We start from the raw sequence: 12,484 nt of genomic DNA, 5'->3' as shown, positions 1-12,484 counted from the left end.
TGCTTTATTTTTATGTCAAAATAAGTCGTCATCATTGTCATTTAATATTTCTTCAACTGTTCCTTCCATCATGAAATCAAAATCTACATTAAAATCAATAAACTTATCGTTGCTCATTTTGTTTTAACTGCTTTACTGCAAATTTTAATTATGCAGGATGCCAATAATTTTAACACAATTTCATTGAAAAAAAGTAGTTCCGTAGTAAATATACCCAGCCCATTAGTATTTTTGCGTCCAATGCCAGGACAGAATAATCGAACAAATGCACGCGATTTCGATGGGAAATGCCATTGCACTTTATACAAAAATAATGTGAAATTGATAAACAACAACCATCGGTAAGGAATAAAGTGTTAATGTAAATATTAAATAATGAAGCCGTTTATCAAAGGTAAGCTGCAGTGAGCACATGGCAATGATTTATACTCCTTCTTTGGTATAGAATAAATAAAAAAGAGTTTTAATTTATCTGTTGATACAAATACAGTTTCATAAATATACAGACAAAATAAATTCTGAATTCAGAAAAAGGATTAACATTTTACTGACATCAAGTTGTTTATTGTTTCCCGTTCTAGATTGTTCTACCAGTGCTGGCGGTGCTCAAGTGTGTACAACAGCAGATGCTAACTCAGTCTGTGTAAATGACGCGTGCGTTTGCAAGGCAACGTTTCAACTCACTGGGGCAGATGACTCGGATGTCTGTGTTGCTACGGGTAAGTCCAACGACGAGTTAACTGTCATTTGCAAGCTCATCAATGGAGGTGGCGTTAACATTTTATTGCAATATTTAAAAACTCACACCATTGTCATCATTATAGTTTTTAAAGATTTTGGGTGAATTTTCCATCAATCATTGTTATGACTGGTAAACCATTAAAATCATTCTTTATTAGTGTATAGGGTACACGTTAAGTGGGTCTGGCTGACTTTGAGGGGTTTAATTCTTTTTCGAAAATGGGGGCGAAAATACCGTGACTTGGGTAACATTTTACAGGTATTAGCATTATTAATTATATAAAAAAAAAAATGATATCGCCCGTTCGGCTTTATTGTCTTAATGCTTCTCTCGGTCTGTTTTATTTAAAGTTGTACGTAGTTAAACGTTATAGTTGAATAATGTAAATTTACTTTTAGACAGCGCATTATTAGTCCAAAATTCTCGCTTACCTGCAAAACACTTTTTGTTCCGCCATCTATGAACTTTAAATAAAAGAAAAACTATAGAGAACCCTAACTACAGCACAAACGAAAGGGCGTCAATATTTATGGGAACTATATTATTAATACTGCTAACCAGGGTAAATATGGCTCAAAACACGGTGTCGTAATCTTTGATATCAATCAAAGCGCGAACGCGCTGAAAGACAATCTGCCAGCAAATATGTGAGAGTTGCAAATTTCATTTGAACAAGGAGAATGGGTGAATGGCACATGGATAAAAGTAAAAACTGTGTTGAGGGCCAAGAGCGCGTGTGTCCACATTGGGCGAGGAAACAAACATATCTATATCCATTTTATGGCGTCTTGTGTCATTTTGTTAATGTAAAAGTCACTTCAATCGTCGTACATTGTAGTCCCCCATCCCCATGTATTTGAGGTTACAATGCATGCCCCTTTCAGTCGTTTCTAAAGGTGTTTCGTTGCTTGATTAGATATCATACGAAAGGAAAGTATAATACATCATATATATATATATATATATATATATCATTTCCTTTAATGAACATGATTTGTTTAAGGAAAATCATTTTTTTACAAACAACTTTAGCAATAATTCCTTTCAAAATGCACAGCTTCAGGCAAAAGTCCTTCAAAATGTACAGCTTATCACTTCAGTCGACGTACCCCCATCCACATGTATCTAAGGTTAAAATGCATGCCCCTTTTATTCGCTTCTAATGTGTTTGCGGTGCTTTGATTAGATATCATACGATAGGCAAGTTTTATAAACATACACGTTTAAATTGTTTAAGGGCAATAATTATTTATTTATTGTATGAACAACTTAAGCAATCATTCCTATCAAAATGCAGAGCTTATCAGATGGTCATTTTCCCGCTGTGAGGACAAACATGTGGTCAGTTAATGTATGTAGAAAATATTTCTAGATTATAGGTCAGTTAATGTATGTAGAAACTATTTTTAGATTATCGGAATGTGTCTGTTCCAAGAATGAAAATATGATTTTGCTTTTTCAAGTTTTATTGATAAATGAATGTTATTTATGTTTTATGTAAGTATCTTTCTAGAAATAGTACTAGTGCTGTTATGATTGCTTTGCACTCTTTGGATGTTTTACAGGTTTAATCCGAACTACTTTGCTTGACCAAAAGTATGCATAACTCGATCACTGTCGTATCAGGGCATGTGTTCATATATAAATTGAACGCCTAATGTCTAAAACTATGCCAAGAATACACCAGAACGAAGCAATTATGCAAAAAAGAACATCTTATTAGAAAAGTATACGCCTAAAAGTCATAGAATGAATAGTATTTTGTTATTTGTAAAGCAGGCAGATCATATAGTATTTGAAGCACTAGCAACGCAAAACCTTAGATGCAACTATTTTGACATTCAGACAATCATTTTTGTTTCTTATCCCATAAAAGTAATATTAAAACACACCATTACAAATAAGCGTGTTTCAGGGTCACGCCAGGTCATAATAACAAACCCTGCAGGCGATGGGACACTTGTGGTCGGTAATAATTTCTGGAATATCTTGGGCTAAATTCAGAGTGAATATCATTATGTTACCTTCCTACCAAAACCTCCATTCTTTTTATCCACATCAATCTGATACGTATAGCGATCTAAAAATAGTTGTTTTCTGCTTTAGATAAAACGTCGGGATACAGAAATACAGCGCGGAAATACCCGAGCAAGCAAGAACTCATACTCGGACCGCAATGCAACTAATCTATTTTTATGCTGTCGACGTCATTCTGCTAAACATAGAGCGCATTGAGACAAAAAATGCGCAGATAGTCTAATAAAAATGCGTAAATTAGTTGCCAAATGTCCATGAAATATATTATATTGTGTGTAACTTTCTTGTAGTTTCACTTGAAAAGGCAAGTTTGCAATAGTTCGTGCAAAGAAATTGGGTTTGTTTTATTTTGGTCACATAGTATATGTACAGGCATATTCCTCTCCCCGTAGCATGCTTCCAGATGATACGAATATAAGCTGGGGCTACTCCAAACAATGCGTTTCCAAATGAAACATAACCCATATGTCCATCATGGTATTTGTTTGAATTGCTCGTGTTACCCTTTTTTCCGGTCAACGTTGCTGTTATTATTAAACAGTGAACCGTTTACGAAGGGTAAGCTAAAGTGAGCACACATCAATAAGTTGTACTTTTACATGTATATAGAATGAATGAGATCACCATTGTGCACAATACATTTAATAAAAGTGAAACTGAATAAAAAAAAACACACCATTTATAAACAATCAACTAACATTTATTTATACTGAATGTATTTCCCGTTCTAGATTGTTCTACCGTTACTACAGCGTGTGATGCGGATACAAATTCAGAATGTAAAGCTAACGTGTGCGTTTGTAAGGCAAAGTTTGAGCTGGCAGATGACTCGGCTGTCTGTGTTGCTAAGGGTAAGCCAAACAACGATTCTACTGCACTGTTCATGCTCTTATCTGTCCTCGGTGTTGACATTTAACTGCATTTCTAAGAAACAGCCAACACGGATGGTAAAAATGTGTGCCAAACGGTAAAACGTACCTTTTTTGGAAAATGTTTGAATTTCAGCAACTATAGTTGCATTTTGTTATAGTATGACATGATTTGCACTAATTTTCCTTTTAACAATACATATAATAAGCACTTAACTAAATAATAAATATACCCTGTTACTAACAATTATTATTATGAGCTAGTGAAACTGTTCTTATACGTTATAATTTAATGTTGGTTTACTTAAATGGCTATAAAATGAATTTGTATAGTAGCTAATTGGAACAAAAAATAGCTGATTTACTTTACATAATAAAATAGTTCTTACTATTTACTCTTAAGTTTAATATAACGTTTTCATTCTTTTTGCGCAAATACTATGCAAAACTGCATTGATGTTTGAACAAATAATTGTTGGCTCTGCTGTTCGTTTGTTTCAGAATAAAAAAAAGATGTGGCTTTGTTTAGGGACAATTCAAAATGTTAACAACATGAAACTCACATTGACAAATTATATCACTTAAGATGATTAATATGATATGATCGTTGAACATTTAAAAAAACATAAATCATAATAAAAGACCAGTCTTAGACACTGATTTGCAAATAGGTTTTATAAGAACCTCGAAGAATAATGTATGAAAGTGTCATTTTAAAGACAGTGAACAAAAACACACGTTGAAGAGGTAACTCATTTTTCCATATAAGTATAATAGAATAACTATTCATAATACAAAATATCTTACACTGGCTGAATCGTTTATTAAAAAGCAAACCGCGACTGCCTATGCGATTTGTTTTGCTTTCGATTTTCTAAGCAGCAAAATTAATACCTTATTGTCATCATTTTTTGGGCAACGGTCAAAAATCATGTGGCAGTTCAAACGTCCAATGAAAACACTATACTGTACGTATTATAGCTTAGTGGGCATTTAATATATCAGTGCAGTGAATGTAAAAGGGTCCAAGTTTTTTTACATTTTTTTAACTGCCTGACCTGATAAAGGAGTTCCATCCCAAAGAATAAAAAGCTACTCATGGGAATGTCTACATTTTGAAAATATATTTAAATTTGATGCAAATGCACACAACAATATACTGGCAGGACATTGGATTTAATTTTATGCTTGAAATGTGTTTACAAGTAGAATGTACTCCCCCTGGAACTTTGTACTTTACAAGTGGAATGTATTCGTAAAACACTGACAAATTGTGGAAAATTCGTATTGTTTTTACCGAGATCGTTTAGACATACCAATAGGAGAATTCGAATTATATCAAATGGAAAAGTTCATTGCCCCTGAAAAATATTCTTCATTTAATGAAAAAAATTTAGTCTGTCTCTCCAGGCAACAAGACGAAGTACAGTGTCCTATTGTCAACCTTCCCATTTAGTACTTTCCGTGTTTTGATTTATTTTTTCTAATGAACAGTGATTGGCTCCAGCTGTACAGCGGATGGAGACTGCGCGGATATAACAGACGCTGTGTGTGATACGGATGCAGATATTTGCTCTTGCCCTGGAACTTCTACAGCTAACACGGACGAAAATGGATGCGTACCAAACAGTAAACGCACCTTTTATACCAATATATTTCTCTTCAATTGGAAAAATATTTCTACACGATTTGCTTGTATTGGATGAACTCTTACCATTACGAAGCAGTTAATTTTATACCAAATATGTGTATTTATCACGAAATTCAAACTTAAGCAGAATGAGAAATCGGTCCATTATTGTCCAAAAATAGTTTCCCTTTGTCATTTTTATCATATGTTTTGTTTGGATATTTGCACGCATTTTTGAAACTATTTCTAAAGAAATTGGATCGAGCTGCACTGCAACCGGAGCTGAATGTTCCGACATAGACAACTCTGTTTGCGACTCGTCTGGACAGAACCCTGTCTGCGCTTGTCCTGCTACTACAACAGCAAACACTGATGGAAATCAATGCGTGCTAAACGGTAAAACATATCCATTTTGTATAATATTGAATTGCCTATTCTGCAAATTATGATTGCCCTTCAGTTTGATATGACATGGCTTGTACCAATTACTTATGTACATTAAATAGGCGCTTTACTTCCTTCCTAAGACAGTGTGTTCAACATTGGTCTGAAACTATTAATTCGCAATCCAAGTAAGAATAGTAAGAATAGTTTAAACAGTTAAAAAAGATTTAAAATTCGAGAAATATTTTGAAATTAATATAAATGATAAATATAGAGCTGCAATTTCCAGACTACAATTGTGTTCACACTCTCTGGAAATCGAGATTGGGAGACATAATTATATAACACGTACAAATTGTAAATGAAACTATGTAATACTAGTATGGTAGAATCTGAATACCACTGTTTACTTTGTTGTCCTTTCACTCCAACATACTTACACGGAATAAATGTGTAAAGATAAGGTCATCAAAAAGGTCACGTTAAGATGTTTGGCTAAATTCATACTGAATACACTGCTATATTAAGGCGTTCTGCCTCCATTGATGCATTTGCTTCTTAGTTTAATACCTTCAAGTATATTGTTATATTAGGACATATCAAATTGTTGTGTATTCTGTTAAAACCTTTGTATTTTGTGCACATCTCATTTTATATAGTTTATGTTACCTGTTCATGGCCATTGGATTTTGTATTGCTGACATTGCTAGTAAACAAAACTTAAAAAAACTAAATTCGAACTTGCGCAGCATAGAAAATTGGTCTTACATTATATAAAATTTTGTTCTTGGCTAGCATGCCCACAATCAGTGCAATAATCAAGGGTTGGTTTCAAAGAAATTGGATATTGTTACACCGCCGGCGGAGGAGAATGTGCCTACATAACAACCTCACGTCGGGTGACAACTTTGTATGTGCATATCCAGCAACTCTCACGGAAGCACGGCACACAATACCTGCAATGAAACAGGTTTTCTTCTGCTGGAAAGATTTGCTTGTAAATGTGTTGATCTTCTGTGTTTTTCATTCTTTCAGTCTGTACAGACAACACCACATGTACGACAGTCGATGCTAATGCAATATGCGCAGAAGGAAAATGCGATTGCAATGTCGGGTTTGAGATTTCCAACTTACTGCTCTGTCAGGCAAAAGGTATATCGTTCTAAATTGGTTTCGATTAGCCTTTTTTTATATGCGAGATCCATTTATCTGCAGACTTACCCCCATAACTTGACATACCGTTAAGGCATCAGTGCCATTTATTATTACATAATAAGAGAAAATAATAAAGTGAGTATATAACAATGAAAGAAAAATCGATATCATAGAGTAAAATAAGTAAGTGTTTACATAACCGGGCTAAGTTTAAATATGCAAATCATTATACAGCAACATAGAAAGTCACGCGAAATGCAAACGTTGTCATGACGTTGTGCGCGGTTAATTTATAATTATTATGATAAAAGTATGCATATTTTGGGGGTTAAAAATGTAAAGAAAAGGCTCAGAGAAGTCATTTGGATATACAATAAAAAACGTTTAGATCATTTAAGGAATGAAGGCGGGGTTGATGTCATTATCGGGCATATGAACGCAATTGGGCTGGTCAAAGTACGCGTGGAGTCCTTCTGACTCCACACACTTTGACCGTCCCAATTCACATCAACCCCGCAATTCATTCCTTATATTTACACCAATAGTTCATTATTTCATTCAAGAATTATTAAAAAAGTACTTCATTTCATTTAAGAAAACCTTTCACTAATCCTTTCTTACACATTCTGTAAATAGAACGACCCGACTGTAACCGGAAACATTTTTTCAAATGGCGTCACAATAACGCGGGAAAAGATCAACCACTTGAAATCACTTTTAAACGTAAAATTGAAACACTTATGGCAAGAATACATTTAAAATATAATTAATGAACACTTTCAAAAATATTTATTTATATTTTACGGGACCTGCTGACACAATACAAACAATAACAAGATCAATAGTTTTAATATAAATTGTTATGCGATGAATTGCGATCCGAACATATCCGAAGATGTTGCGTTCATCGATTCATAAACGCAATTGCCGAAAGGCAGTTCATCTAAGGAATGGAAGTTGAGGTGTAAATATTGAAACATAATTGGATTTTAAACGTTCGTATGTTGTCTCGTAAATTGTTTCGTTTGTAAGGTCGTTTTGATTATATGTGAGTTATGTTGTGCCATCTGCAACAATATTTTACTGATACTTGTTCCTGAAATGTATTTATGTGAATGTTCGTAATCGTTTCGTAGTAAATAGTGAATTAAAACAAATGTAAATAAAACAAAGTTCACCCACAATGTGAAGGTACTACTGATCTGGTATTCTTGTTTTTGAACGTTTAAGACTGTAGGAGTTTGTATTTAGTGCTAGAATGGAATGTTCTTTAATCAGTGATATGTTCTATATAACAAAATAAACTTTGAATTTCAAGGACAGTGAGAATATACCAATTTAATGTCTGTGTACATAAAGTATCATTGTTTCAGTCATTGGTTCAAGCTGTACAGCAGAGGGCGGGGAGTGTGCCGCTATAGCTGGAGCAATCTGTGATACCTCCGGGGACTCTTCTATTTGTGCATGTCCAGACACACACGAGGCAAACCAAGATGGAAGCCAATGTACTTACAAGAGTAAGTTCATCCAGGTTGATTTTTATGGGAAAATAAAATTAAGAGTTATAATTTAATATAACAAATATAAATACCAAAAAAGAAGACATATTCCCAGTTCGACAATGCGTCGCAATTTCGTTAAATCATCGTCAGGTGAATATATGAAATGAATATATAGGGTGTAATTGTTTATTCCATTGTAAACTCTCAATATATTTCACTGAGCGAGCACTAAGTTTTATTTCACGAGTGCTATATAGTATAGTAAGTTTAAATAACAACTATCATGCAACATGTTTCCTAGTTTTGAGTGTACACTTGTGTTGTTTCAATGACTGTAAGCTCTGACCTAATTGAGTCAAGATGAAGATAAGACTACAAAAAGAACAATGTTGTCTACACCAGTACTTGCTGATATTCTTTTGTGTCACATAAAACCGCATGTTCAAAGATATTCGTTTCCATTTCAGACAACGGTGTTGTTTCTGCTGCGTCAATGGCTTTGTTGTTTATCTGCTGTCTACCAACATTTCTCTATCTAGTTTAGACTCCAAGAGAAGTTATACACCAGCTAACTGATAGTGTAAAACATACTAACCAGGAAAGATGCTTTTTTGAAATTCTTATATCGAACAAGGACGAATGAAAAATCAGACATTTTTTTTTTATTCTTGAAAAATGCACAATGGTTCATAAAATATAACATAGTGAAATGAAAATGAAATATATCCAAATGTATTATGTTAATATAAGACGGCGGAAATAGTGAGCAATGCCGATAATATGTCCGACATATTTGAAATGTGTGTCCATATACTCAGAGTTATTCAACAGAAACGATATTTCTGTTCTTACTGTGCACTGTGTCCTCATTTGTTTCTTTAATGTATACAATTGCCGTTTAAACATTAATATTGGCCCCATCATACGGATACCTGGTTGCCTCATATTTTCATGACGGATTACGTTTAACACGACGCAATTTTAGTTTTTCATTGATATGTTCTTATTAAAAAACAACCCCTTTCAATTGGTATTAATATAATGTCTTTGTTCCAATCATCACTGTCATGGAATTCCATCAGTCATACCCTGATAATATGATCTAATTTTATTTTGCTTTTTAACGACATAGAATAATTGCAAGTAATACTGCACATATAGTTCTGGTGCGGGTGCGGTTGAGTTTTTGAGACTTTATATGAGTTGGTATGTGTACGGTAATTGAGCGAATATTGATTTAGTTGATACATTCCCAGACATTGTAAAAAGCGCCAACAAAGCCAGTGTGTGAATATGAATTATTCGTTATGACAAACAACCAAGTTAAATGCGCTTAAAGTGTCGTAACATATTTCACGATAATTTTTCGATGATCTCGCTGGCTTAATTTGCTCAGATTAATCTGGAAATGTATTAAGATAATATTTAGTTAAAAACAAAAATAAACGTTGAACGATGTTCTTTTTTGTCTTTATTATGCCTAGACATCCATAGTCGAACAGAGAAAATATAAATAAACGTTTAAGTTAACACTATATATATTTTTTTTGCGATAAAAGGTGAAATGTGCATACATGTAAAATATACATATTCAAACACCAGGCCCCAATTTCTCGAAACTTCTTAAGTCCCTTATAACAGGATTAAGCTAATCTCACTATTTTTGTTGTTCTATAAAATGTGTTATATTGACTTATTCAAGAATTTTTAGAAATTATGTAGGAATAATCTGTATTATAATCAGAATAAACCATTTTTCATGAATCAAAATCCATTTTCAGTATGTATTTTGGCTAATTGAAATAAGCGACTTAAGCCTGTTAAGCTTAAGAAGTTTCGAGAAATTGGGGCCAGGGTTATCAATACAATAACTACAGGAATCACTAAAAATGATGAGAGTATTAACATGCATACGGATCAATGAAAATCCAAACACAACGTTACATGACAATAGACATAATACGTAAAAATTACAATACTTTAGCACAACACATAGCATTTGAATAGTTTTTATATTATGAACCATTTTCAAAACGGGGCCTCGTCTTAAAATCTGGTTATAACTTGGAGTGATAGCTGACAAACTGAATCAACTTTGCCCACATATTTGAATTTCTAGAAGAAGTAAGAGTAGTCATGGCAGCGATACGATCACGATTTGAGCCTTTTTAAGACACATAAACTTAAATACAAATGTTGTAAGTTCAATAGTGGGAATAATTGCAGGTCGCCTGTGGTGCTTTCGGCATCATACTTTGACCCATATTTATGAATGGTCAATATTTCATTATAAGGATGGAAAAATACAATGCACAATATTATCCACATTTTAAAATGAATCGGGCGCATTCACAGCGAAAAGCATTATCTAACATTTCAGCCGGGGCAAGGAGAGATTTACAAGTCACATTTGTCAACAACGCCATTTATGGCATACTCAAGAACTCACGTGTTACATTCACATCCTACAGAAACGATAAATACACTTATCGGTTAATTAAATGATTTGTCAACATCCAGATTAAATTAAACCTGTTCAATAGGGAACAATGCAAATATCATGACATAAATTGTTTTATATGAGACTGCGTATCGAGTGTATTTTTTTTCTTCATAATGGGCTGTTGATAACAATACTATTTGAAATAACTTTTCAGAAGACAAGTAATAGTTTTGAATAGTTCAAAATACCAATGACAAGATACCCATTTATAAAAATATGTACAAATTCTTAAATAATAAACTCCAGAAAATCCCCATAGTGACATACAAAAAAGCAACCGTTTAAATCGTAAGAAGCTATTATTTTTCTTTTAAAATGGGTTTATCCTTTTATTGACCTCATTTCATTTGTATTGCAGTTAGGGGATTTTTAGTGAAATAAAACAGTGTATGACATGTATTCATAAATCATGTACGTTATGCATACAATATATGACATGTACGCGTTTCAACAGCGTTTAAACATTGGTAAATGTGCCTACTTAGCTGTCGCAAAATTTAGAGTGGGCAAGTTATCGCATTAGTTTCTATGATTGGCTACTTTAACTCTGTTTTAATTTTCATGTGGAATCTCACATAGCTTATGAGACGTTTCTGTGTTTATACCTATCTGATGAAAACCTCCGACCATATGTTACTATCTGGTTGTTGTTATACCATTGTTGTTTTTAAATTGCACTGCTTTTCGTTGACACTCAATCCAAAAGTTTAAATGTGAATAGTAGGCTAGAGAGTCAAAACGCTACTCAGTAGCTTCCAATTATGTCTTATGTGCTTGGACCATCCCTTGTAAAGCCCCGTTTGCCAATTGTACATGTATTTCCAATGTGTTTGGCGTTTTAAATGGAGAATCAAACAAAATTCTGAGCCCTGGTGACGTACCATTGACTGTTTCAGTCAAAAGACCTAAGCACACTATTTGTTCTGCTCTCTCATAGAAAGCTCCAAACGAAACAATACCTGATGTATGCGCTTGCTAAACTGGCTTAGTATTTAATTTGAAATATTAGTATTTTACAAAGACTCATCATGATTTCATAAATGGTGACATGGTGAGTCCGTTGAAAAGAGCATTTGATACAATTTTGTTGTTTTTTTTAAATCCTATAATGCATGGCAGCCGGACAAGGTTCAGTCTCTACCAGTCCTATCAACAGTACTCCTGTTGACATTTGACCTGTAAGTGTTACCTTGACCGTTCAGGTACAGACCTGGGACTTGTGTGCGGCACGAGTAGTATAGGTAGCTACTACTGGCACGCAAGCTAATCCTAAATCGTCATTAGCATTCGTGCCAAGTTCCTTGGAAATAGTGTAATGCTTGGTTAAGAGGCGGTCCGGACAAGGATCATGGTGAACCTTCATGAAGACTTTTTTGAAAGATTCTGTAATGCATTCTGAATATACAGCCTAGACATGGTTCAACCCGGACGAATGGACGTTCACAAATAGAACCTCATACTGGCAAGTTAATTAACAAGAGCTGCTCGACGACGCCGCTTTGGCTTAGAAGTGAATATAATAACGATGGAATATGTGCCTGTCGAAAGTAAGAACAAATCACATTAAAAAGTGAATAAGAATCGCGTGACAAAACCGGGTGTTTAATGGATGGCAGAAGATATTCAGTTTCACCTGCTTTCTTCGATATTTTGTAGCAGTGT

The 12,484-nt window shown here is 34.0% G+C and overlaps 1 protein-coding gene across 1 annotated transcript; it reads left to right on the top strand.

Moving 5' to 3' along the window:
* Window positions 1–375: 375 nt before the first annotated feature.
* On the top strand, window positions 376–8,863 carry LOC128230824 (prestalk protein-like). The gene is made up of 7 exons (XM_052943267.1): window positions 376–394; window positions 582–719; window positions 3,511–3,630; window positions 5,143–5,277; window positions 6,698–6,814; window positions 8,191–8,334; window positions 8,787–8,863. The coding sequence occupies exons 1-7, from the start codon at window positions 376–378 to the stop codon at window positions 8,861–8,863; spliced, it is 750 nt and encodes a 249-aa protein (XP_052799227.1).
* The last annotated feature ends 3,621 nt before the right edge of the window (window positions 8,864–12,484 follow it).

This window comes from Mya arenaria, chromosome 4 (assembly GCF_026914265.1).
Source record: "Mya arenaria isolate MELC-2E11 chromosome 4, ASM2691426v1".
NCBI classification, from domain to species: domain Eukaryota; kingdom Metazoa; phylum Mollusca; class Bivalvia; order Myida; family Myidae; genus Mya; species Mya arenaria.
This window is presented reverse-complemented; position numbering and strand designations above follow the sequence as displayed.

Excerpts from the sequence above, each read along its gene's own strand:
- LOC128230824 (XM_052943267.1), top strand. Across the intron at positions 5,278-6,697 it reads AAATGGATGCGTACCAAACA|TCTGTACAGACAACACCACA; the intron begins GTAAACGCACCT and ends TCATTCTTTCAG. Across the intron at positions 6,815-8,190 it reads ACTGCTCTGTCAGGCAAAAG|TCATTGGTTCAAGCTGTACA; the intron begins GTATATCGTTCT and ends TCATTGTTTCAG.